General features: G+C 53.1%; 1 protein-coding gene across 2 annotated transcripts in view; it reads left to right on the top strand.

Moving 5' to 3' along the window:
* Nucleotides 1–26,075, top strand: part of AJAP1 (adherens junctions associated protein 1) — a 131,293-nt gene that overhangs the window by 39,194 nt on the left and 66,024 nt on the right. The window contains exons 1-2 of one of the 2 annotated variants that reach the window (XM_063805576.1): nucleotides 17,096–17,697; nucleotides 18,409–19,208. In XM_063805576.1, the coding sequence (XP_063661646.1) occupies nucleotides 18,413–19,208 (796 nt within the window). In that variant the 5' untranslated portion in view covers nucleotides 17,096–17,697; nucleotides 18,409–18,412. Of the gene's footprint in view, nucleotides 1–17,095; nucleotides 17,698–18,408; nucleotides 19,209–26,075 lie in introns of those variants that run through there. The other variant, XM_003307782.6, reaches the window with a different exon arrangement.

Genomic DNA, 26,075 nt, shown 5'->3' with positions numbered 1-26,075 from the left:
CCCAAACCCAGCTGGCTGCAGAATGGCCCTTCCTCCCCACGTGGGGCTGACAGCCTGTGTGTTGGGCATCAGGGGACTGGGAGCGGGAGGGGAGGAAGAGTTGCCAGCTCATGTCAGACTTGATTAGTGCCTGTCTTAACCTGTTTTATGCGGCTCTAACAATATATGTGAGACTGGGCATTTTATAAAAAGCAGAGATTTATTTCTCACAGTTCTGGAGGCTGGGGCACCCAAGGTCAAGGGGCCCACGTCTCGCTGGGGCTTCTTGCTGTATAATCCCGTGGTGGAAGCAGGAGGGCAAGAGAGCACATGGAGGGGAGGAAGGGGCCAAACGCGTCCTTTTATCAGGAACCCACTTGGGGGAGATAATGGCATTCAGCCATTCAAGGGGGCAGGGCCTTCAGGGCCCCCTCACCTCTTACAGGTCCCACCTCAGTGCTGTGGCACAGGGATTACATTTCCACAGAAGCTTCTGGGGACACTCCAGCCCACTGCAGTGCCGGGAAAAGTGAGGCCTCGTTCACAAGGCAGGTGGGGTAGGGTGAGCGAAGGAGGGTAGACCCACGTTGGGGCTGCCCCTGCACCTGCCCAGCACACCCCCAGGGCTGCTCCTGGTGGCCACTGGGCCCCGTAAAGCTGGGAGGGGCGGGGTGAGCCTCCCGTAGTCCATTACGACCAGCTCAGCCCAGGGGCACGGGTGCCAGTCTGCACCCACTTCATGCCCTCAGCTCCTTTGCCAGGGGGGGATGGCCCCTAAACGATCAGATGTCATCATAATCCCAGCCCCCTACCCACAGTGGCGGTCTTGTAATTGAGCAGAGCGGGTGCTTATGAAGCCTGGCTCTCAGCTCCTGAGCCCTGCACAGCAAGTATTACTTTCTCTCTGACACATGAAGGAAAGTGAGGCTTGGCGTGGCCATGTCACCTCACCATTCATTCATTCAGTCTCTCAACAAACATCTTTGGGAGACTCCTCTTCCCTGGGCCTGTTCTGCTCCTTGGGACGCCCTGGTCAGGGGGACAGACACCGTCCTTGTTCTCCTGGAGCATAAACTCCCGAGTGGTCCAGGCCCACAGCAGATGGAACATTACAAACTGTAAACTCTCAGAAACTAAATGACCAGACTGACAAGGAGATGAGCTCGTGGGTCACGCGAGGGGTCTCCCCTTGGTGGGCAGGTGGAGGTAAGGAGATAATGCTCAGCTGGGGTGAAGGATGAGAAGTGCTGGTGCCCCATGTGGCTGCAGAGAGCAGGTGCGCAGCTGGGGGTGGGACCTACAGCCAGCAGGTACCCGGGGAGCCGAGCATGGGTAGGGGCAGCCCTGGGAGCTTTAGGTTGTGAGCACAGTGGAAGCGAACAGAGGAGGCTGTGCAGGAAGGGAGGTCATGGTCAGGTTAGCCTCAGTATTGCTTTGGCAGCTGAGTGGACGGACACTGGATTGTGGGGAGCCAGGATGGAAGCTGGAGGAGGGTCGGAGATGGCCAGGAGTCAGATGGGACTATGGCTTGAGAAGGTGGTGGGGAGAGGAGTGGACGGACCCAAGGCTCTACACTGGGGGTACTTTGGCCGCCAGGGGACCTGTGGCCATGTCTGGAACATTTTTGGTTGTCACAACTTGGGAGAGGGTGCTGTGGGCATTGTGTGGATGGAGGCAGGGATGCTACCCTCCCTGCAGGGAGTGGCCGTGTGGGGACTGAGAGAGAGCTCCTGCAGGAGGGAGGATGGGCAGGGCCTATGAGCAAGTATTTTGGGACCACGAGGAAAGGGTGGGCTGCGATGGCTGGAGGCTTCCTGCTGCACTCTGTGGTGAGCGGTGGTGGCATTTGGGCACCTTGGTGAGCACACTGTGTAGAAGTGGTCAAAGGTTTTGTGGGGCCCATGCTGAGTTTCCGCTGTGAGCTGCCCATGAGGGTCAGGAGGCCACGGCTGGCCAGGCAAGGTGAGACCAAGGTGGGCCCATGCTTGTGAGTGTTCCCTGCAAACAGTACCTCCAGCCATGAGGCTCCACGGGAGAGTGGAGATGGAGAGTGGGAACAGGTGCAGATTCAGGCGGGCCTGGCTGCTGTGAGAAAGTACCACAGACTGGGTGGTTTAAAGAAGAGAAATGTGTTTCCTCGTAGTTTCGAAGGTGGAAGTCCAGAATCAAGGTGTCTGCAGGTCTGGTTCCTGCTGAGGCCGCTCCTGGGCCTGTAGATGCTGTCTTTCCCCTGTATCTTCATGTGGTCTTGGCTCGTGTGTCTGTTCTCATCTCTTCTTTTAAGTCCCTATTGGATTAGGGCCCACCCTAATACCCTCGTATTCACTTAATTACCTCTGTAAAGACCCTTTCTCCAAATGCAGTCACGCCGAGGTCTAGAGCTTCCACATATGAACTTGAGGAGACCCAAGTCGGCCCCTAACAGAGCCTCAGGGAGACAGGAGCGTGATCCTGTGGGATGACATTGCTGCACCCATTCTCAGTTCTCTCGTACTGGGGGGTTCATCAATACCTCCATGGCCATTTGTGTCTGGGGGGAGAACTTTCTAGATAATCACAGTAAAGCCTATCCTGAGTGGAGAATTGTGTGTCTGAAACCCATCTCTCCTTGGAAGCAGCCAGCAGGTGGTCAGGGAGTGGCTCCTATAAAAAGCCAACCAGAACTTGAGACACAGGGGTTTTGGGTTGAGGGTGGGGGCAGGGAGGCTCCCTGGCCCAGGCAGTGCTGGCTCCTGGTCATTCAGAAATGGAGGCTTTCCCAGGAAACTGTTTTTTTCCCCCTTCAAGTCATAGCCACTGCTCAGAAGCACCAGGGCTTCCTGGAAAGGCTGCTACACATCCCAGACATTTTAGCAAGTGTCCTCCTGACACCTTCTCAGGAACAGCTTCCGGATGGGATGATCTCATTAGGGGGAGTTGGAAGTTCCAGCCCCAGGGGAGCCCTGTCCCTGGGCTGCCTGGCTGCCCTGGCTATGCCGTGTCCCTTTGAGAAGGAATTACCCAACCTACAGTGCTTCATCCCCAAGCTGACGGGCAGCCGCCAGGGCAGCTCTATGCCGGGCTGCGTCTGCTCTAGACACTCCACTTGGGAACCCAGGGAGACAGCTTATGCCCGGGGGGTGGCCAAGGTGGTGGGATTTCACAGCCAGGCTGCAGAGGGAACCTTGCAAGGACTTGGAAACTGCAGCCAGTGATTGTTGTGTGTGCATGTGCATCTGTGTACTGGCTGTGCCTGCATGGTGTGTTTGTGTGTGCATGCACCTGCGTTCTGTGTGTGCATATGACTATGTGTGCATTCAGGCATATTCTGTGTGCATGTGTGTCTCTGCATGTGCACATGTGCATGTGTATATGTGTGCATGTTTTCTCCGTATGCACACAAGATGTGTTTGTGTGTATGCACCTGTGTTCCATGTGTGCATATGACTGTGTACATGCATGCATGTTCTGTGTGCATGCGTGTCTCTGCATGTTCTGTGTGTATGTGTGTCTCTGCATGTGCACATGTGCATGTGTGTATGTGTGCATGCTTTCTCTACCCACACATGGTGTGTTTGTGTGTGTGCACCTGTGTTTGTGTGTGTGTTTGTGCATGTGTGTCTATGTGCCTGTGTTTTCTGTATATGCATGTATCACTCAGGTTGCATGTGCAGATGTGTGCCTGTATTCTGTGTGTGCATGCCTGACTGTATTAGTTTGTATGTGGCTGTATGTGTGCACCTGTTCTGTGCATGCCTGCATGTGTGTGTCTGTGTGTGTGCATTATGCACATGTGACCTGTATATGTGAGTGCGGCACAGGATTAGATTCGTCCTGGGTGCCCACAGCACAGGGCTGGCAATGGGAGTGGAGGAGAAATCAAAGGAAGCCATTTGTGGCTTCGCACAAGGAATGCTTTTCCAACAGAGGCCCTGGCCAGCATTTTTCAGTGGTTACTGTAGGTAATGAGTTCCCTGTCATGGTTTGCGTTCAAACAGAGGCTGGGAAAATGCTGATGGTGGCTGGTACTATAGTGACATCACCTCAGGACAACTCTTTCCAGTCCTCTTCTACTTCTGAGTGACCATGGCTGGACTTGCTCCCCTTCCTCTGTGCAGTTTCAAGGTGGGCACCTGAGTCCCACAGGCTGGTGCCAGGTCCATGTGGTGGCACCTACTAGCTGGTGACCTTGGGCAGGTGCGCCACCATCTCCAAAACGCCAGCCCCTCATGGGTAACATGGGGAGAGTAGCGTGTCTGTCCCTGAGGGTGTGCACACGTCTAACAAGATGGTCCCAGGACGACCTGGACAGGAGCTGAGCCGTGGCACACCCACCTCAGCAAAGGCAGGGCCAAGACTCAGCGGCCACTAATGGGCTGGATCTGGACCTGCCTGGTCCTGGGCCTGTCCTCAGGGCAGCGTTCCAGTGGCCGGAGGAGAAGCAAGAGCCAAGGGGACCGCTAAGTCCGCGTTCTGTGCTCTTTTCCTCCAGCCAGCTTCACTCTGCACCAGCGTGGGGTGGTGGCGGGCAGCCGGCAGGAGATTAAGCTGTGCAGTCATCGCGGCATCTCCTGTGAGGCAGCAGAGCCTCGCTTCTTTTCATTTCCTCTCCTGATGAGAAAATGGGAACTTTCTGTAGCTGAAGATGAGACAGAACCACGGCCTCCATTGAGTGATTTACGCGGATGATCTCACCTCTGGCCGTGCCAGCGTGTTTCCCCATCACTATGTTCTTTGCTCGTCCCCATGGATGTGGAATACTAGATGGGCCGCTAAGGGGCCTGAGGCCGGAGGACACGTTGCCCCCACGCCGCTGTCCCCTGAGAGCCTCTAGGCCTGTGCTTATTCTCAGGAGCCACATGCTCCCTGGAGGCCACCAAATGAGTCTTCATCTCACAGACCTTGGTCGCCTGCAAAGGCGTCGTTTACACTCAGATATAAAGGACTGGGGATGGTGATGTTCACAGCAGGATGTGGAGAAGGCTGTTTGAGGACTTCTGAGGTCTCCACATCACCTTAGGTGGGCTGTTGTACCTACCTTCAGCTGTGTGAGGCCAGGCCGGCCTTCCCCCTCCCCCCGAAATCCAGTGATCACAGACTCAGAAGAACCTTCAAGGTCATTGGCCCTCTCCCACCCTCAGTCAACCGCAGGGCCTCCTCCCCTGGCCACCTGAGGAGTGGTCATCCTTCCTCTGTGTGACAGTCACACATGTGGGTGCCTCCCAGGAAACTCTGAGCTGCTCTAGCTCCTTCTGTAATTTCAGTTCTTTTATAAGGCCCACCCCGGCCATGGCTCTGAGTTCTGAAACTCCTGATTCTGTCCTCCTCACTGTGTGCCCTCTGATGTGCCAGAACTCAAGGTGACTTAGCCACACTGAGCCCCTCTCAGTGGTGCCCCTGGAATGGAAGCCCTTGGCTGCAGCTTGTACTAAGGATGGTCCAGCGGGGAGTGGCTTGGGCAGGGTTGCAGACAGCTAAGGGGTCCCAGGTCCTGGCCTCTGCCTTGCTCCTGGTTCCCCGGTGCACCTGCAGCTGTGTACCCCCTCCATCACAGGGCACACTGCTGCCCTGGGGGCGTGGCCTCCTGTGGCCAGAGTCCAGAACCTCCTTCTCACTCCTAACAAGGGTAGCATCTGATCATCGTCACACCCACCCTGGGGCCCAGTGAGGTGAAGGGGCTCGCCCCAGGGTGCGTGGTGAGTGGGCCCGCTGGGAAGCTGATGCTCTGCCCAAACCCACCTGACCCCAAGCTTCTTCTTGACCATCTTGCTCTCCTGGCCCCACGCTGCACCCTGCCCGCCTCCACCAATGCCATTCTTTTCCTGTCTTCAAATTCTAGAAACCCACGGAAGAGCCACGTACTTGTTTCCAGAGGCAGAGCCTTTGCTGTTCTCCTCCCGTCCTTGGTTGGCTTCAAAAGCGCCTGGCATGCATACCGAGTTTCGTAAATACCAACATAACAATTGCAACGAAACCAAAATAGATATTTCCTATGAAGACAGAGGGGCTGCAGTGAGTGTTTTGGAAGCTGGCGATAACCTGACATTTATTCCTCTCAGTTCCCTTTTCAGGGACAAGACCATCAAGAATGAGCTATAGCGCTGTCACCGGGAAACAGTGTGGGTGATCTGTGGAATGCTCTCTGTGAGGAATGCATTTTCCCAATGTAGGAGAGATGATGGAGCCGTCTTGAAAATCTGAAGCCTTTGGAGGGACACATCCTTCCTAGAACCAACATCTCCCTGCAGCCGAATACTTCCCTCCCTGAGCCCCACCTTCTTTGAGTTGTATTTTTAAGAGACTTCATTCCAGAGAAAGACACAGCTACTATTTCTGTGTTTTTCCTTCTTCTGCAAGAGGAGAGTCAATGCCAACTCTTCCCCTAGGGTTACTGTGAGAACGGCATGAGACAATTCCTGTAAGATGCTTAGCTCACTGCCTGGCATGTAGCTGTGGCTGAATCCCTGTGGGGTATTATTTTAGTATCCTACGCCGTCTTTTTCTCTCTGCGTGCCGTCCTCTTCAGTTTGGTTTTCTCTAGTTAAATATGCATCTGTGTGATGGTGCTTGTGTCTTTGCACGATTGCGTAGAGCTCTCCCCTGAGCGTCTTCCTGGCCTGGCAGCTCTGGCTGAGGCCCCGAGCTCCGGAAGGGGCCATGTCACGTGGTGCCAGGGCAGCTGTGTGCTCCTGATCCACCTCCTTCTTTGCTGTTGAAGAGTCCTCATCACCGGGCCGGCCTGTGGCACCCTTCTTGCGCACCACCCACATCCCGTATCTCGGGTTGAAATGGACATAAAGTAGGATCAAATCAGGTTTGAGGGAGGCCCTGGGGACACTCCTGAGCTCTTAACCCGAGATGTACCCTGGGGTCTTCCACAACATACCGAAGCTGGGCCTCGCCCCCACAGGCGCCCATGAGTGGATCTGCCTGAGGCCTGGGCCTCAGCATTTTCTGAACTCCCTCCTCCCCCGCCCCAGAGGATCCTCATGTGAGGCCCAAGCTGAGAACCTCTCCTTGGCTTTGCACAATGGACCTTGCCCTCCCAGAGCTCTTCTGAGCCACTTCCCTTTGAGCTGACCCCCAGGGGATGAGGTTCCCAGCCAGTGAGTTCTGTTCCTGCCCCACTCACGTCTTTTGCCAGTCTGTCCCTTTGCTCAGGGGGAGATGGAGAGGAGCTAGGGCTTGACGCTGGGATGGGGTAGCTCGTGCTGGGGGCCCAGTCTGGGAACTTTGTCCGCACACGCAGGGGAAGCACAGGAGGTGGCCTGGGGTACTTGGCTAGGCTGCCCAGCAGCCGAGGCTGCACTGCTCACATCCTGAGTGCTGCCCAGAGAGCACAGATGTGATGGAGGAGCAGGCTGAACCAAGGGGACCTGTGGGGCCCTTCGTGGGGCAGCTGGTCTGGACTGGCCTCCCCTCTGTCTTCCTGTGGAATTGTCCTGCAGGAGGGACAGGGGAATGGGGCCCAGCAGCAGAGGCTCAGCTAAGACACAGAGCCAGGTTTCCCCTCCCAGGGACTGAGAACACTGCCACCCACCGTCCTGCCCACCCACTGCTTGTCACCACTTCACTCCTCCGGAATGCTCGCGGGCACGTTGCCCAGGCAACCAGAACGCCAGCGCCGTTGCTATCCTTCAGTCTCCTCCAAGCACCTGCGAAGGCTGTCGAGCAACATCCCCCGTGCCCCAAAGTTGCTGCAGACTCCATGCTCCAGAGCTCCTGGGGAAAGGGGATGGGAGTGGAGGAGTGCTGGGTGCTCCCGTGAGCAGTCACAAAGAACCAGGCTTAAAATATGCACCGTCTAGTCTCCCGCACACCCCTGCCACTCGGTGGCAGGTGTACAGGTGGGAAAACTGAAGCATAGGTTGGTTACACGGGTTAGTCTTGCTTACGCAGCTGGCGGGTTGCAGTGCCAAGCGCCAAAGCCGTCTCATATCACCCCCACGCCATGCTGTTTTGGGAGCAGCTGTAGGTCAGCCATGGAGAGCTGCATGGCCTGCAAGCCTCTTTCCTCTTGGAGATGAGACCATCGTTCCTCCCTTACTGGGACTGGGAGGAGCAAGTGGTGCCCGTGCCATCAGGTTTCCCAGCCTCGGCCCTCTGGTCTTTTGTGGTGGAGTCTGTCTACACTGCAGGATGTGTTGAAGCATCCCTGGCTTCTGTCACTAAATGCCAGTAGCAAACCTGAATAGTGACAACCAAATATGTCTCCAGATATTGCCAAATGTCCCCTGAGGGGCAAAATCACCCTTGGATGAGAACTGGTGATGTATCTAAATGGTCTGTGGTACCCCAGGGTGCCGTTTCTACCATCTTCTGCAAGGAGGGGCCACGTGGTTCACGGAGGCCTGCTGTGCCGCTGGGCTGTGATGCTGCGTAGATGCAGGGTGGCACCTGCCAGGCGCAAGGTGTGCCCCATGTCCCTCCCCACAGGGCACAGCCACCTTCACCTCCCTTCCCTTTCCTCCCCCAACACCCCGCCGTGCACAGCCGTTCGTAGATTGCCCAGGAAGTAGTCCCTGAAGTTACAGGTCACAGGAGTTACTGATTTTGCCCTAGTTTTCTAGTATGTCCTCAGTGTTCTGACATGTCCTCAGTGTTCTAACGTGTCCCCAGTGTTCTCATGTGTCCCCAGTATTCTAACGTGTCCCCAGTATTCCAACGTGTCCCCAGTGTTCTCATGTGTCCCCAGTATTCTAACGTGTCCCCAATATTCCAGCGTGTCCCCAGTGTTCTCATGTGTCCCCAGTATTCTAACGTGTCCCCAATATTCCAGCGTGTCCCCAGTGTTCTAATGTGTCCCTGCTCCTACAGCTGCAGGGTTGTTGGGACCTCGTTCCTGAGCAGAGATCTCAGGTTCCCTGAGGCCTAGACTCTGAGTCCAGATCGGAGGCCAGCTCACTGTGACTTGAATCAGGCCACTCCATTTTGGGGTCTCACACTGGCATCATTCAGGTTTGGGTTAAGATTAGTGCTTTGTCACGTATGGCCTGCAAAGTACCGATCCACCGGTTCCCAAGATGTTCTGTGGAAAGGAGGTCAGTTAGAGAGTTTGGCTTTGCTTACTTAGCTCACTGCTTTGCCCACTTAGCTCACTGCTTTGCCCAAGGGCTTGACCGTGGAACCCTTGGTGAAGGTTCGCAACCCCTCCTGGGGTCCCAGGCATTATCAGCTTAAGGAAAATGCCTTGGAGTGGGCTGGGCCAGACCGCTGTCATGGTCCCTTCCATCTGGGGCGTCCTGGGGCTCCCGGTGAGGCCAGCGGGTGAGTTGCAGGGAGTGCTCCTCCCTGTAAGTGTGGCCCTTGGTGTGCTGGGGCAGGGAGGAGGCGATTTTGGCTCGTGAGAGGAGCCTCCGCTGGGTACTTTCCTCTACACTATCCCGGGACCACCCCAGGTTCTGGGCCGCCTCCCAGAGCTGTCTGGGGAAGCTTCGTGGGCCTTGACCTCAGAGCAGGAGCTAGACCTGCTGTCCTGGGGATGGGGCATTGGGAGGCCCCCAGACAACCAGGGCTGATTTCCAAGCTCTGGGGAAGGAGAGTAGCCAGAGATTCAGTGATGGGATTCAGAAAGCCTTCTTGTCGTTCTGGAGGTTTCTGTCCAACCCAAATGAGTCATCTCTACACTACTGCTTCTCCATGAGTCAAGTATCGCATGCGCGCTGGACGTGTCCGGGCCTGGGATGATGAAAGCCCCTAGGCACCCTGGAGCTCCCTTCCAAAAGGGAGGGATGTTTTCAATCATATTAAATCAAGAGGTAGAGCGCGGAGTGGCTCTGACAGGACATTACAATGACATCAGGCTGGGAATGCCGCGAAAGTGATTCACGGCTTAATGTGTTTTCATTAGAGAAATTGAACCAGGGACTGCAGAAGAAAGTGGGTGTTCCCTTCCTGCGCCAGGGCTGGGGACTGAGACTGGGGGATGGCCATGTCCCCTGAGTAGAGGGGGTTGGTCTCTGCTCTGAACTTTAGTGGGAAGCCATCTGCACCGTCCTGGTGGTGACTCGGGGGGACACAGAGCGAGCCCGCTCTTGAGTTGGGGGAGTCAGAGGTTCTTCTGTGAAGGGGAAAGGGATGGAAGTCTATCTGCTTTGGGAGACACTTTCCCTTTCTCTCAAGGGCAGAACCACCAGGGAACTTGGAATTAGAGGAGAGTTTAGGGATAACGAGGCCATTTTCACATCTGAGCTGTAATCTCGCATCCCACCTAACATCAAATTTCTCTTCCTGGTGAATTCACATCTTATCAGCGAGCGGGAGGTTAGGATGCTGAGAAAGAGGCCCAATGTACTTGAAGTTTTATCCTACCCAAAGATCAGGGGTTGGGTATGGCCAACACAGAACCCCAGTCACAGAGGGCTTGCCACCAGCTCTGGGGGACCCTGAGCCCACGCCCTTTGATCTCTTGTCTTTGCAAAGAGCAGAATATGCTGCCACATTCCAGGAGAAGATACATCTGAATGTCCCTGAGAACAAATCTCCAAGAAGGCTCCCCACTGCCTCCCCGAGCTCCCTGGGCTAGGAATGCCTGGCAGTGCAGGCTCTCTGCCCTCCGGATGGAGCCCGGGCAGCCTAGGGCCCTCTACCCTGCTTCTCCCCACAACGCCCTGTATGTTTCCAAAGCCCAGAAATGCTTGGAACATTGAAGGTAGGGGTTAAGGAAAGGAAAAATAGTGCCCTGTTCCCCATCCACTGTATTGTGGATAATTACCCCCTTACACTAGCCAGTCCTGCTCCCTCCTGTCTGTTCCAGCTGCCAAACAGGGAAGTTTTTTTTTTTTTTTTATACTTTAAGTTTTAGGGTACATGTGCACAATGTGCAGGTTAGTTACATATGTATACATGTGCCATGCTGGTGTGCTGCACCCATTAACTCATCATTTAGCATTAGGTATATCTCCAAATGCTATCCCTCCCCCCTCCCCCCACCCCACAACGGTCCCCAGAGTGTGATGTTCCCCTTCCTGTGTCCATGTGTTCTCATTGTTCATTTCCCACCTATGAGTGAGAACATGCGGTGTTTGGTTTTTTGTCCTTCCGATAGTTACTGAGAATGATGATTTCCAATTTCATCCATGTCCTTACAAAGGACATGAACTCATCATTTTTTATGGCTGCATAGTATTCCATGGTGTATATGTGCCACATTTTCTTAATCCGGTCTATCATTGTTGGACATTTGGGTTAGTTCCAAGTCTTTGCTATTGTGAATAGTGCCACAATAAACATATGTGTGCATGTGTCTTTATAGCAGCATGATTTATAGTCCTTTGGGTATATACCCAGTCATGGGATGGCTGGGTCAAATGGTATTTCTAGTTCTAGATCCCTGAGGAATCACCACACTGACTTCCACGATGGTTAAACTAGTTTACAGTCCCACCAACAGTGTAAAAGTGTTCCTATTTCTCCACATCCTCTCCAGCACCTGTTGTTTCCTGACTTTTTAATGATCGCCATTCTAACTGGTGTGAGATGGTATCTCATTGTGGTTTTGATTTGCATTTCTCTGATGGCCAATGATGGTGAGCATTTTTTCATGTGTTTTTTGGCTGCATAGATGTCTTCTTTTGAGAAGTGTCTGTTCATGTCCTTCACCCACTTTTTGATGGGGTTGTTTGTTTTTTTCTTGTAAATTTGTTTGAGTTCACTGTAGATTCTGGATATTAGCCCTTTGTCAGATAAGTAGGTTGCGAAAATTTTCTCCCATTTTGCAGGTTGCCTGTTCACTCTGATGGTAGTTTCTTTTGCTGTGCAGAAGCTCTTTAGTTTAAGTAGATCCCATTTGCTAGCCATATGTAGAAAGCTGAAACTGGATCCCTTCCTTACACCTTATACAAAAATTAATTCAAGATGGATTAAAGACTTAAACATTAGACCTAAAACCGTAAAAACCCTATAAGAAAACCTAGGCATTACCATTCAGGACATAGGCATGGGCAAGGACTTCATGTCTAAAACACCAAAAGCAATGGCAACAAAAGCCAAATGGGGAAGTTTTGAAGAGCTTTTTTTTTTTTTTTTTTTTAATGAGTACTCCTCCCCCTCCAAGAATGCGCCTTGTGCTTAGTGACCTGCTTCCAAAGATTCTGGAAAGGAGCAGGACTGCCTTCCCAGTGACAGCACCGGGCAGATGTCCCTGGCAAATGCTATTCAAGGTCAGCTTCAGCAGGGAGGGGTCCTGTTGAGAGCAGGTGCCCTGGGTACCCTGTGTGAGGCAGATACTTCCTCTCTGTGGGCATCCCCCAAAACACAGAAGGCCGGTCTCATCACGGGACACACTTCAGACCAATCAATCAATGAAGAGGAGCATTCTATGCAATCCCTGACCAGTCCTCCTTAGAACATCAAGGTCATCAGCCACAGAGAAAGCCTGAGAAACCATCACAGCCAAGAGGAGCCAAACGAGACACAACCATTTGATACCACGTGGTATTCTGGATGGGTTCCTGGGACTGAAAACGGACGCTAAGTGCAAACTGGAGAAGTCCAAGCCATGTGTGTAGTTCCTGGTTATGCACCATGGCGCTGTGGCATGGTGACCTACGGTGTCCCTTGAGGGGAAACTGGAGATGAGTTCCCAGCAACTCTCTGGGCTCTTTTGGAATTTTTTGGAATGTCTTAAACTATTCTAAAATAAAAAGCTTTTTTGAAGCAAACCAATAGAAGTAGGGTGGAAGTCAGGAAGCATCTGGACACGGGTCATTGGGGACCGAGGGGTAGACCCTGGGTCCTCGGGGAAGGGAGGTCCACTTCCTGGGTGGGGCCTTCCACAAAAGAGCATGGACTCACAAAAAGCCAACGGCACTGCTGTGTCATAGAACAAATATGTGTGTGTCTATTCTTTCTGCTTCCTGGAGATTGTTTCTAGCGGTGCCCTGTGAACTATTGATCGTAGAAGCACGGGTCTTCTTCAACGAGGAGGCGGAGACCTCAGAGCCCACCTGCCCCAACTTACTGGTGTGAATGACAGAAAAACTGGGGCTTGCAGAGTGGGAAGCTACAAGCCCATGCCAAGCTAACTTCTCCATCAAATGCAGCATCCTTCTCCTGGGCCCCAGAGCCAGTAAACGACAGGACCTGGAGGAGTCACGGGAAGTGGGTGTCTTCGTGGAATGGCTGGGGTGGATTGGCCACAGGCACAGCTCCAAGGTCCTGTCCCACCCTGAAGATTCTGGGCTGTTCCCTGGTGGAACAATTCCAGGGCCTGGCCTGCTTCTTACTGCACCAGTGCTCCCACAAGGCAGACACCAGCTGCTCCCAGGAGGCTCACGCTGCACACTCCCGGCTCGGGGAAAGGTGCAACTTTAAGTGGAAGAGATGTCTTTGGCCCCTTAATTGACAGTGATTTTCTTCTGTGAAGAAAATATACAGAAGGTAGTGAATTGAATCTCAATTCACCAAATCTTATTAAACTGTTCTTGGGGAAAAAAGATTTCAATAAAAATTTAAAAGGAAGAGAAGCAAGAAAGCCACAAACTAGAAAATAAAGTGAGACGGAGCAGTTGTTCCCCATTTGGAAGCAGCTGGGGAGCAGGGGGTGGTGGCAAGGAGTTTATTCTTTCTTTGAAAATCATGAGCTCGAGGCTGCTGAGAGGGAGCTGTCCCTGCCTCTTCTCAAAGGGTGTGGATGTGGTCCTCAGGTGCTCAGGCAGGGACCCTGTCTCACGTTCAGGGTGTCCCAGTGAGGACTGGGTGGATGAACCCAAAGTCTCCATGGCTTCCTCCTGCCCATGTGCCTGCAGCTCCGGGGGCCGCTCTGCCTTCCACCCATCCGCCAGGGCCAGGATTAGGGTGCCACGCCATGCACTCCACATTGTCCCCACAACCCTTGCACACACCCCATTCTCTAGCATGTTCCTTTTGATTTGTATTGGGATATACATTGCACAAAACTCACCTATTACAAATGTACAGTTTAGTGGGTTTCGTATAGGCATAGAGTTGTGCAGCTACCCCCACACACAATTCCAGAATATTTCGTCACCCCATAAAGAAACCGCCTACCCCATTACCCCTTCCCCAAGCTTTGAGCAATTGCTCATCTTTCTGTCTCCGTGGATTTGGTCACTCTGTGCATTTCCCATAAATGGAACCAGGCACCGTGTAGCCTTGAGTGCCTGGCTTCTTTCCCTGCTCAGGGTTTTCAAGGTGCTTCCACATCGTCGCATAGATCAAGTAATCCTGCCTTCCTTTTAAAGGCTGAACGATACTCCATTGTAACGTTATGCCAGATCCCCTTTATCCATTCCTCAGCTGACGGGCACGTGAGCTGAGTCAGCTTTGGCTGTTGTGAGTTGTGAGTGTGGCCCTGGGCCTCCCAGTGCAGGTTTTCATGTGGACAGATGTCTGTGCCTAAGAGAGGGGCAGCAGGGTCCCTGGAACTCTGTCTTTAGGGTTCCAAGGAATTGCCAAACTGTTTTGCCCAGAGGCATTCTGGTTTTCCTTCCCACCAACAGCATACTAGGTCTCTCGTCTCCTCGTGTCCTCGCCAGCACTTCATGTTCTCTGTCTTTCTGCTTGTAGCTCTCTCTGTGGGTGTGATGTGGGTGGTATGTTTTTTTTTTTTTTTTTGAGACGCAGTCTCGCTCCATCTCCAGCCTGGAGTGCAGTGGCATGATCTCGGCTTACTGCAACCTCCGCCTCCTGGGTTCAAGCGATTCTCCTGCCTCAGCCTCCCGAGTAGCTGGGACTACAGGTGTACGCCACCACATCTGGCTAATTTTTGTATTTTTAGTAGAGACAGGGTTTCACCATGTTGTGCAGGATGGTCTCGATCCCTTGACCTCGTGATCCTCCCACCTCGGCCTCCCAAAGTGCTGGGATTACAGGCGTGAGCCACCATGTCTGGCCGGGCGGTATGTTCTTAAGGGGCCTGTGGATGCTTGAGTTTCGGGGGAGCTGGTGCCACTTCTGCCTGCCCCATAGCCTTGCCTCCTGATGGTTGGTGCTGTGGTCGGCAGCCATGCCGCAGGGCCTGCCTCCAGAGGAGGTGTGGGGTCGCCTGCCGTCTTGGTGCATGTCTGACAGTGCCATGGATGCCCTATGGGGTGAGGCCCTCCCAAAACCTGTTCATCATGAAATGAGAGGTGATCAGGGCCCAGCCCCAGGCTGAGCAGGATCAGTGAGAAGAGTGTTCCCAGGCTCTGCCTCATCTCAGAGCCGCCCAAGGGATGAGGACAGAGATTGTTTGTACTGCTCACTGGTCCTTGGAGATAGAGCCAAGTCCTTCTCCTGCAGAGATGCAGCCTCTCACCAAGGGGTCCCCAAGAGTCTCAGGACCAGGTCTGGGCAGCACACCAAGCTCAGCCTTCTTGGTGGCAATGCAGAGCCTGGGGCCCTTGGCCTTGCACAGAAACGAGCAGTGGCCCCTACACGTCTTCCTACGGGAGGGGCTTTCCCCCTGCCCCCCACATTTCTTGGCTGCTGGGAGTGGGCTGGGGCCTCTGTCCTGGTTGCCCACCTGCCCTCTTTTTTTTCCTCTCTGAACAAATCAATCACTTTAAAAAGGAAGAAACCAGACTTGAAGAGGAAAAACAAATCGACCTCTCCCTGCCACTGTTGCAATTGGTTGGTTTTTCTGCATAACAGCTGGGTGTCTTAGAAATGAGGGGGTTTCTATAGTAACCAATTACAGCCATGATTGGTGAAAAATCACAGAAATATCCTGTGTGTGAAGTTATGCCAGCGAGGCAGGCACGGGCTTAGGTGCTATGGTTTTAATTTCCTGGGGCAATATTTCTCTAAGTACTGATGGCAGGCAGGTTTGCTTGTCATGGCTTTTGATTCAGCCTGCCTGGTGGGGCCTGATGGGGGCTGGTGGGGCCTGATGGGGGCTGGTGGGGCCTGGTGGAGTGTAGTGGGGCCTGGTGAAGCCTGGTGGGGTCTAATCAGGGCCTGGTGGAGTATGGTGGGGACTGTTGGAGTCTGGTGCAGTCTGGTAAGGCCTGGTGAGCTTGGTGGAGTATGGTGGGGCCTGGTGAGGCCTGGTGAGGTCTGGTGAGGCCTGGAAGACCATGGCAGAGTCTGGTGAGGTCTGGTGGAGCCTGAAGGGGCTTGGTAGGGCCTGGTGAGACCCTGCACCTGCTCAGAGCAGCATCTCATCTTCCTGGGGCTAGACTCCTACCCAGCTCTGCAGGTCATGGGAGAACTAGAGATTCTAAACCAGCTCCCATCCTCACTGGGTCACCTGCAGCCACAGAGGAGCTACCTTAGTGTGTATATGGGGGAATTTCACCCTAACCTAAATTCGTCCTTGTGGTGACAGTGGCCCTGGTCCCTGCCCCGAGCTTGGCTGCTAGTGCAGAGAAATTGCACACCAGCAGAAACACCGTGCTGAGGATTAGCATAATGAGGAGGTCCTCATTTCTGCAGCAAAGCACTTCTATTCTGATTGAAAAACTGAAGCCTTATTGTTTGGGGATTAGTCCTTTTTGGTAATGAGCACTCATTAGCAAGAGTTTCTCTCTCACCATCCTGATGACTGGGGGGCCATCTGTTCCCCAGATATCTGGGAGAGTCAGCACTGGACACAAGGGTCTCAGTGCTGAACAGAGGGCGTGCCCCCAGGGACGCATTCACACACAGCTACAACTAAACTCTCCTACACAGACACACACAGACACACTCACACATAGAGTCTCTCACACACTCACAGATACACTCGCATGCTCACACAGGGACACACAGATACAGTTGCACACACAAATACACAGATACTCACACAGACACACTCACACAGGAACGCACAGATACACTCATACACACTGACACACACGAGCATAGATGCACTCACACACTTCTATGCTGACACACATGGACACAGTCACACAACAGTACACTCTCACACTCACACGCACCAAATAGACACCCTGGCCCTCACTCACGCACAGTCTCTCACACTCGTGGACACACCCCCAGATGCATCTTTACACTCATGTACGCTGGCTCACTCTCACACTGGCACACTCACAGCTTGACCCACACGCACACACTCACACCCAGTCACACACGTACACACTCACATACGTGTGCTTGCCTACACGCACACACTCACACACTTGCGTGCACGCATTACAATGACACACACAGCTTCCTTTGTGAAGTCACTCACCGCCTTATAAAGAAAAACTCTACCCAACCTGCTTTCCAGGCCTGGCTTTGGGCGGCGTCAGGCTGGCGCTTGGCACCTGAACACCCTCGCGCCCCCCACCCGCTTCAGTCATTACAGTTTTGGGATTCATTTTAACTTTCAGACGTGAGGCTGGTGACGAGAACTGACTTTGAATGACACCTATAATCAGTCTTCAATTATCTGTGCTGGTGGAAGAGGGAGCGTGGGCCTGGCTCCTCTGAGCCCTTCCACGTGGCTCTCTGCCGCGCCCTGGTTTTCACGTGACACCAGAGAGTCCACTGGTCCAGAGGCGACCCCAGACCTGGTGACAAAGCCGCTCCATGTGAACTGGGGAGGGGCCGCCCCGCCAGCCCTGACTTCTCCCCTGCAGCCCCGCTGCGTGGAGAGGCAGCCCCGCCCTCCTCAGGGTTGCGCAGGATTTGCCCTTTCTGCAGCCCTCCGGGGAGCTGAGGAGGTGGATAACAGGGTTTCAAAGGGCACCGGCACTGCAGATAAACAGGGGGAGCGGAAATGTCAACAGAACAAACACTTCGCGTCAATAAACTTTCGGTTTATCCAGAGCAGATCTCATTTCCCTGAGTACGATCCAGAGGAGGCCAGAAGTAAGAAGCCTTCCCATGCAGAGCATTTAAAGCGATGCCTGTTTACGATATGCATGCCGGGCTCTGGGTGAGGGGCAGCGGGAGCGGCTGGTGTTTGCAAAGTGCAAGTGCCTGGCAGGTGTAGGTGCTGGGAAGCGCCTGCGCTCACGCTGCGAGGTTTCAAGCTTGAAACCTCCGCTCCTCCTAGACCTGGGGAGAGGCGCTTCCCCAGTGGGCGGGGGGTGGCCTGGGTTATGTAGAGGAGAGCACCTGGCCCTGGGGTCCCAGGTGGAGGCCGGTGTCCGCTGCTGCCATCCTCTCACTCAGGTCCTCTCGTCCTGTGATGGGCAAAAGGAAGGAGGGACTCACAGGCCTTTTCAGGTTATCTTGTCGAGGCTGACCTGAAAGGCTGGGGGTTTCTGAGGCTCGGTTTTCGCTCCCGTGAAATGGACTATTCGGCGACCAGCCGGCTCTGTGCCTGGCAGGCGCCTCAGCCCCGCGGTGCCGGGAAGCAGCTCCCCGCACCCTCGCAGCGCGCGCTGTTCTTGCACGTGAGTGAGCCTTTGAAGGAAAGGAAGGAAGGGTTCGGCTTCCCTTTCGAAGTTAGGAGGAGCTCTTACCAGAAGAAGAGAGCGTCTTTGTCACAGTGGGGGGTGGAGAGAGAGGGCCCCGGGGCCCGGCCCCCCTCCCGGGCTTCCACTGACCGCTCTTCTCTCCTTCCCCCCCGCACAGCTCCATGTCCATCCGCTGGCCGGGCCGCCCCCTCGGAAGCCATGCCTGGATCCTGATCGCCATGTTTCAGCTCGCCGTGGACCTGCCCGCCTGCGAGGCCCTGGGCCCGGGGCCGGAGTTCTGGCTCCTGCCGCGGTCGCCGCCCCGGCCGCCCCGGCTGTGGAGTTTTAGGAGTGGACAGCCAGCGCGGGTCCCGGCCCCGGTGTGGAGCCCCCGGCCGCCCCGAGTGGAGCGGATCCACGGGCAGATGCAGATGCCCCGAGCCAGACGGGCCCACAGGCCCCGGGACCAGGCGGCCGCCCTCGTGCCCAAGGCAGGACTGGCCAAGCCCCCAGCTGCTGCCAAATCCAGCCCTTCCCTCGCCTCTTCGTCCTCGTCCTCGTCCTCCGCGGTGGCCGGGGGGGCCCCGGAGCAGCAGGCCCTCCTGAGGAGGGGCAAGAGGCACCTGCAGGGGGACGGTCTCAGCAGCTTCGACTCCAGAGGCAGCCGGCCCACCACAGAGACTGAGTTCATCGCCTGGGGGCCCACGGGGGACGAGGAGGCCCTGGAGTCCAACACATTTCCGGGCGTTTACGGCCCCACCACGGTCTCCATCCTACAAACACGGAAGACAACTGTGGCCGCCACCACCACCACCACCACCACGGCCACCCCCATGACGCTGCAGACTAAGGGGTTCACCGAGTCCCTGGATCCCCGGAGAAGGATCCCAGGTGGGGTTAGCACAACGGAGCCTTCCACCAGTCCCAGCAACAACGGGGAAGTCACCCAGCCCCCAAGGATTCTGGGGGAGGCCTCAGGTACAGCCATCTCTCTTCTGGTTTGGGTTTGCTTGGGGTTGAGGGCTGGGAGCGTGACTCGGGAGAGATGCTTAGATGTCCCTGGGTGATGCTATGTGTGGAGGCTCCAGGAGATGCAGGCGTGATGTGTCCATGAGCTTGCACATGCCTGTAGACTGGCAAATACAGGCTGTGCCTTAGAGGAAGGGGGCGTGAGAAGGGAGAGTTTCCCTTTTTAGTATGTACCTAGAAGTGGGCGCTGCACCCCTTGTGCCTCTGTTAGGGACCAGCTGAATCCACCAGGTGCTGCAGGCCTGTTACAGACCGGTGGAATCCACCACACACAGCCACGCCTTCCAGAATCAGAGAATTTTGTCTCTGGGGCCGGCCCTTGAGCAAGATGCTTGCCCCTCTCGTGATACAATTAAGGATCCCCCCGCCCCAGAGTCTTCAAAAGCCTTCAAGGGTATGGGACCCATGGACGGGGGCAGGGTGCCTGCCAACTTGACCTCGGTCGAGGATTAGGAATGGCCTTAAATAGCAAGAAAGGCCGAGGCTGGGTAAAAGGAAGAACTTCCAGCGGTGTTAACAGAAGCTTCGCAGACAGTGATTCAGGTGGCAGCTTTCGGCTCCCTGGGGATGTGTCAGGAGGGTGTTTGGAGGACAGAGATCAGAACAAAGGGCTTTGGTTCTTCTGCTGCTGTTATCCTAGCTGCCTGTGGACACACACGGTTCACTGGCTTTGGAAAATCTCCTTCTGTGCAGTTCTGTTGTTTATTATTTTCCTCCTATACGCTCTCCTCCATTTGCTTTGAAAGGCGTAGCCCTTGGAAATCTCCCAAGCCAGGGCTTGTCCCTGAACTGGTAGCCTGCACTGATGTCACCAGGCTTCACGGCAGGCCTGCGGGGAGAGCGCAGAGCCCTGGGCACCCCGTCACCCTCACCTCCCTCCGGTTTTCTCTGCCTCTGTTAACAGGCACAGCCCGATGTGCCAGGTTGGCTCAGAAGTTCACAACCTAGATCTGTGCATACACATTCTAGACAAACAGCAACATTCGCTAACTTTAAAATCGGATGCAGATTTCAGGGCGTCAGTACAAAATGGGCGGGGGCGCCCTGTGGCCTCCTCACAGCTTGCTTTCCACAACCTCCAGCTTGTGGGCTCGGTAGGCCCCACCCAGGCCTCTGCAGAATCAAGGGGAGGGGAGAGAACTGCTCTTCAGAGCTCACGTGCAGGCGGCCGGCACGGCATCCAGGCCCTCTGCGTCCTCACTAGACTGCGTCCTGGCCCTGGTTCCTCCTCATCTTGGGCAGGCAGGCACCGGGCAGTCCTTGGACAGGTTTTCATGGGGTGGGTGGCTTTTGTCCTTCAGCTGGTGACCTACTTTCTTCCTTCAACTGGACAAGAGAACCTGCATTTTTTTTCTGAGCTCCTCTTCCCTAGAGAGCAATGTTTCTATGGAAGCACAGCCTGGGCTCCCTGCGCATGCTGAGGGCCATGCCCAGAGATGGAGGCTGTGGGCTTGGGAGAGGCTCTGGAGGAAGAGGCTCTGGAGGAAGAGACTCTGGAGGAAGAGACTCTGGAGGTCCTGCATCGGCTTCCTCCCATGCAGCCTCTTTTGGGAATCCACGGACATGCGGGGTCTGCAGTTCATCCTGCACTGTCAGGCGCCTGCTAGCAGTTTACAGAGTGTTCATTTTCACCTCAGTAAACTCAGCAGCCATCATCATAGTAGGATTTCTTGCTACTCTCTCTTACTGTCACCTCCTCTGTATACGTCACTTACTATATAGACATGGATGAGGAAACAAGTTCCCATTTATTCCAAATTACATTTGTTATTACTAAAGTTAAACACCCGGGACAGCGTTGTAGGCTTAGCAAATTAATTCACAGTGCATTGGATGTTGCTAATCCATCTCGACAGATGCTTATCTTGGAAGCGATTTATGGTTCTTCATAATATAATCTGGTGCTAGATTAATTTGTTTAGCAAAACAAATCTAAAAAGAGGAAAATATGTGTGTTTGTTTCTAATGCAGAGAAATGTTAATTCTGGAACGCAATGCTGGGCCACAGGGAAGGGAACAGGTGGTTTACAGCAGCGCTCATCAGGGCTAGGCCACCGTCCTGAGCTTCCCGGCCAAGGCAAAGGGAAGAGAGGAAATGCGGGGATGATTCCCCTAACTGGGTTCCTCATAGCCCAGTGGGTACCATGTAAATGAATTAGACCAGAGCAGGAACAATTTAGGTTACACACTGGGAAGTACTTGCTGGTGATGCAGGAGGTGAGATCTTTGCTTAGGCTACTGAGAACAGGCTGCATAATCTCCTTATCTGAAGTCCCAAGTAGAGGGGGATGGGGCAGGGGGGGAGGAAAACAACTGTTTAAGCTTCCCCAGATGGAAGGAGTGGTGGGACAGAGGGCTGAACTCCCTGGAACCCCCTTGCTTGGCAGTCATCAGATGCAGACCTGTGCCCCCAACATTTAGTGGAACGTGAACACTACTCACACTTCTCAGACATCTAAGGCAGCAGAAGTGGTCTTGGGGACTCCAGAGCTGCAATCTGGGAGGCCATGAATTGCTACAGTTAGTTAGCAGGTGCCTTGAGGCTGAAGATCTGGGCGAGAATCTGGGCTCTGTTGAATGTCACTGTGTGACCCTGGAAAAGGTCTCTCCTCTCCTGATTTTCTTTTCTTCACCAGCAAAATTGAGGCTTAGAAATAGGCCGTGTGCAGTGGCTCACGCCTATAATCCCAACATTGGGAGGCTGAGGCGGATGGATCACCTGAGGTCAGGAGTTCGAGGCCAGCCTGACCAACATGGAGAAACCCTGTCTCTACTAAAAATACAAAAAATTAGCCTGGTATGGTGGCACATGCCTGTAATCCTAGCTACTATGGAGGTTGAGGCAGGAGAATCACTTGAACCTGGGAGGTGGAGGTTGCGGTGAGCCAAGATCCTGCCATTGCACTCCAGCCTGGGCAATAAGAGTGAAACTCTGTCTCAAAAAAAAAAAAAAAAGAAATATTTTTCCTAAACGGTTGCTGTGAGAGTTTAGTGGATGAACACTGAGCATAAAATAAGGTACCTGGTGCTGAACAATTCTCCGTACTTATTCGTTGTTTTTATACCCAGCAAGAATGGCCTGAGGAGGAGAGGGTTGCCAGTGTCAGAGGCAGAGCAGGCTGCCAGGGACTTGGGAGTTTTATCATCTCAGACACAGCCAGCTTTGCCACTTACTGGGGGGCACCCCAAAATTTGGAATTGGAGTTTTAGGAGGTGGATGAAACATCCATTAAGTGAGTTTTACCTGTCCAAAAAGGGATCTTTGGTATCACACTTGGGGATTTATAAATTTTATTTTTGTTTCTGCAGAGAAATATTTAGAAGGGACATATCATATTTTTCTATCTGTCTATAGCACAGGTTGTTGCTGGGTGCAGAGAGGAAACGTGGCTGGTGATTTGGGGGCACTCTGACATTTCTCTGGAAGTAACATTACTTGGGATAACTGCTGGAATGATTAAAGGGTCCCCTGTCAGGATTCACCCTACATATGAAGTAACTGGGAAATCTTTTTGAGTTTCAGGGTAATGGTTAAGAGTACCACTGCCTGTCTTCAAATTCCTGGCTTCAGCTCATGATTGCTGTGTACATTTGGGCAACTTGCTTGTCCTCTCTGTGCCAGTGGGTATGATAGAGTTAACCATCTCATAATGTTGTTGTAAAGATTCAGTGAGACAGAGCGTGCCAAGTACTCAGTGCCTGGCACATAACAGTTTTCAGTATGTGCCTGCTGCTGTTAATATAAGGGTGGTGATGGTGATGATGATGGTGACAGTGAGGATGATGGTGGTGATGGTGATGATGGGGATGATGATGAGGATGATGATGATGGAGATGATGGTGATGATGGTGTTGATGGTGATGATAATGATGGTAATGGTGGAAATGGTGATGATGATGGTGTTGATGATGGTGATGATAATGATGGTAATGGTGGAAATGGTGGTGATGATGGTGGTGATAGAGAGATGATGATGATGGTGATGATGGAGATGATGATGATAATAGAGATAGTGATGATAGTGATGATGATGCTGTTGATAGTGATGATGATGATGGTTACCATTGTGCTAATTTGCTGCCACTACCTTTACTGCTCTATTGAGGGGTCATTTGATGAGTTCCTGCAGCCATGTCCCTGACCTTGGCGCTCTGTACAGAGGTGTAGATGGCACTAGCCAAGAACCTCTTGGGATGGAAAATCACCTGGCACAGGTTCACAGAGGCATTGAGCTCCAGCCTCACGTGAGCACTGGCAGAGTGTGACCGTCAGATGGGTCAGAAGTTAGCTTGAGGTCGGGGAGGAGGCTCCCCACAGTGCAGCCCCAGCCTTCTATGACAGCTCTCTTGCTGGTCAGGTTTCGAATCTGGAATCACAGAGTCTCCTGGGAGAAAAACAGAAAGTCATTTTCTGAGCTTTTATCTTAAAACGTGTAAAGGAAACTTGTGGGGAATTGAAGCCAACTGATTTGGGTTTCTGAATATGCCCACTGTGGGAATACCTGGGGCAGGAGTGCTTGGTGTACAGTTAGTGCTCAATGAAGGTTTCCTGAACCTTACGTTCTTAGGCCGTGCATGCTGGCATCTGGCCCCAAGACTTTCCCACCTGCTCAGGCCAATCTGCTGCTTTCCCCAGCTCATGTTCTGTCTCTCAGAAACCTCGCCACCCAGGAGGGGCCCTGAAATCCTCTAGGTTCCCATCGTCATTCAGGGTTTGCCTCTGTTCAATCAGTCACGTATTCGTGACATCCAGCAGCTCAAGGATGAGATGGCTCAGATGTCTTCCAAGTCTGGCCTGGAAATTTTTACATTGGAATTCACTCATGCATTTCTAAGGATGATTTCCAAGTTTGCTTTGTCCTTGTCACCGAGTGGGAGCGGGGGGGCCTTCCATATCCTTTAGGTATGTCCCTCGGTAAGCACAGGCGACAAGCTGGTGTCATTTTCTCTGCACCCCAGCCGTCAGCTGACCTAAGCATCAATGCAAGCCAGCCAACCTCAGGAGCAAGCCTCATGATGGTGAACTATTTTCTAAACACCAGAATTGGAGTGGAAGAAAATGAGAAGCAGATGTCACAGGAAGAGACATCCTCTTCCCCTTTGGTTGAAAGCTGTGATGGCCATTTAAATGCTGAGCCCATTTTAATTAAGTTGCTGGGTGTTTGCTACCAGGGAAGTGAATCTGTCCTTAATTTAAAGATATTTGAAGCAAATGACTCATGAACTTCAAAAGTTTTGAGTGGTTTAATTGGGATAAGAGAATCAAAGAACAAATCAGTGCTTGGAGCGCTACAAAAGATCCTAAACTTTGTAGACAGCAAGGCTGGTCTTTCGGGTCTTAACTGGGATCTTCTGAATGGATGCAGCGTGGGAAATCCTGAGTGCCGTGGTTCTGGGTGGTGGCCTGTGGTTGAGGTCTTCTGTTGGCCGACAGCTCACTGGACCCAATCAGCCTGTTAGAGCACTCCCTCTGTTTTTGCTGAGCAAACTTGTGCTCATACCAAATGGATAAGTGTGCTCCAACTCATGAAAGTCCAGCCTCTGATTCTTCTGGACACGACTGTGTTGCAGGTCTTCTTGCATTTCCCTGTCAAATGTTCCTGGCTTCAACTTATTGCATTTAGTCCTTCTTAAGCTTCTTCATTCCCTCAGGCCCTCATTCTCCTTCTAAGGGCATGCTAGGGATGTGAAAGGTCTTTAATCCTTAAGAACTGAGATGTCCAGCCTAAGGCATTTTCTTTCTTTCCTTTTTTTTTTTTTTTTTTTTAGATGGAGTCTCGTTTTGTCACCAGGCTGGAGTGCAGTGGGGCACTTGGCTCACTGCAACCTCTGCCTCTCGGGTTCAAGCAATTCTCCTGCCTCAGTCTCCTAAGTAGCTGGGACTATAGGCACGTGCCACTAAGCTCAGCTAATTTTTGTATTTTTAGTAGAGACAGGGTTTCACTATGTTGGCCAGGATGGTCTCGATCTCTTGACCTCATGATCCACCTGCCTCAGCCTCCCAAAGTGCTGGGATTACAGGCATGAGCCACCACGCCCGGCCTCCTAAGGCACTTTCTGTGGGAGAGCTGCTGGGTTCAACTCTGTCTTCTTTCACCAGGCCCTGGAGAGGTGCCTTTACTTGTTGACCTGTTCAGGAGTTTCCAGCAAGAAGAGGAAGGCCTTAATGAACACTCTCCTCTACCTGGAAACCAGTCTCCTTTAAGGGAACGGGTGGGGTCACTGACTAGAGGGGTAGCCGGCGGCTGCACGAAACACACCCTTGTAGGATATGCCTTTCCTTACATCATGAATGTCACAAAACCCTGGACTGATAACAAATCTGTATGATATATAGTGGGTTGAATTCATGATTGCCATCCGCTCACAGGGGAATGATTCTGAGTGTAGAGATTAAATGTTAGACAGAATACCATTTTTAGACTTTCTGTTTTACCGTGTTACAAGGACCAGTTTTAGAATGTCTGGCTTCTTAATCAATTATTCAATGAACCACCAGCTCTGTACTTAGTTGACAGTAAATGCCACACCTCAGGGTAGGAGCGGGATGAGGAGTTGCAAAACATGGCCCCTCCTCCTCTTTTCAAGGAGTTAAAAAATTCCAGTTGGGAAATCCAGACAGATAAAGACATATCCTTGCACAAGAGAGAAAAGACAGGTAAGGACGGTAGAGGAAATGTCACCAAGCCACAGCTTCATCAATCGCCCAATTGTTATTCTGGCAATACAGATTGGAAGGAAACAGGAGCCGTTGCAGGTTTCTTGGAGCCGAGCCCTGGGGTGGATAGGGGAGGCATAGGAAGAGCCCATCTTGGG

This window comes from Pan troglodytes, chromosome 1, assembly GCF_028858775.2.
Source record: "Pan troglodytes isolate AG18354 chromosome 1, NHGRI_mPanTro3-v2.0_pri, whole genome shotgun sequence".
NCBI lineage: Eukaryota > Metazoa > Chordata > Mammalia > Primates > Hominidae > Pan > Pan troglodytes.
Note: the sequence above shows the minus strand (reverse complement) of the source record. Positions and strands in the feature narration are given on the sequence as shown.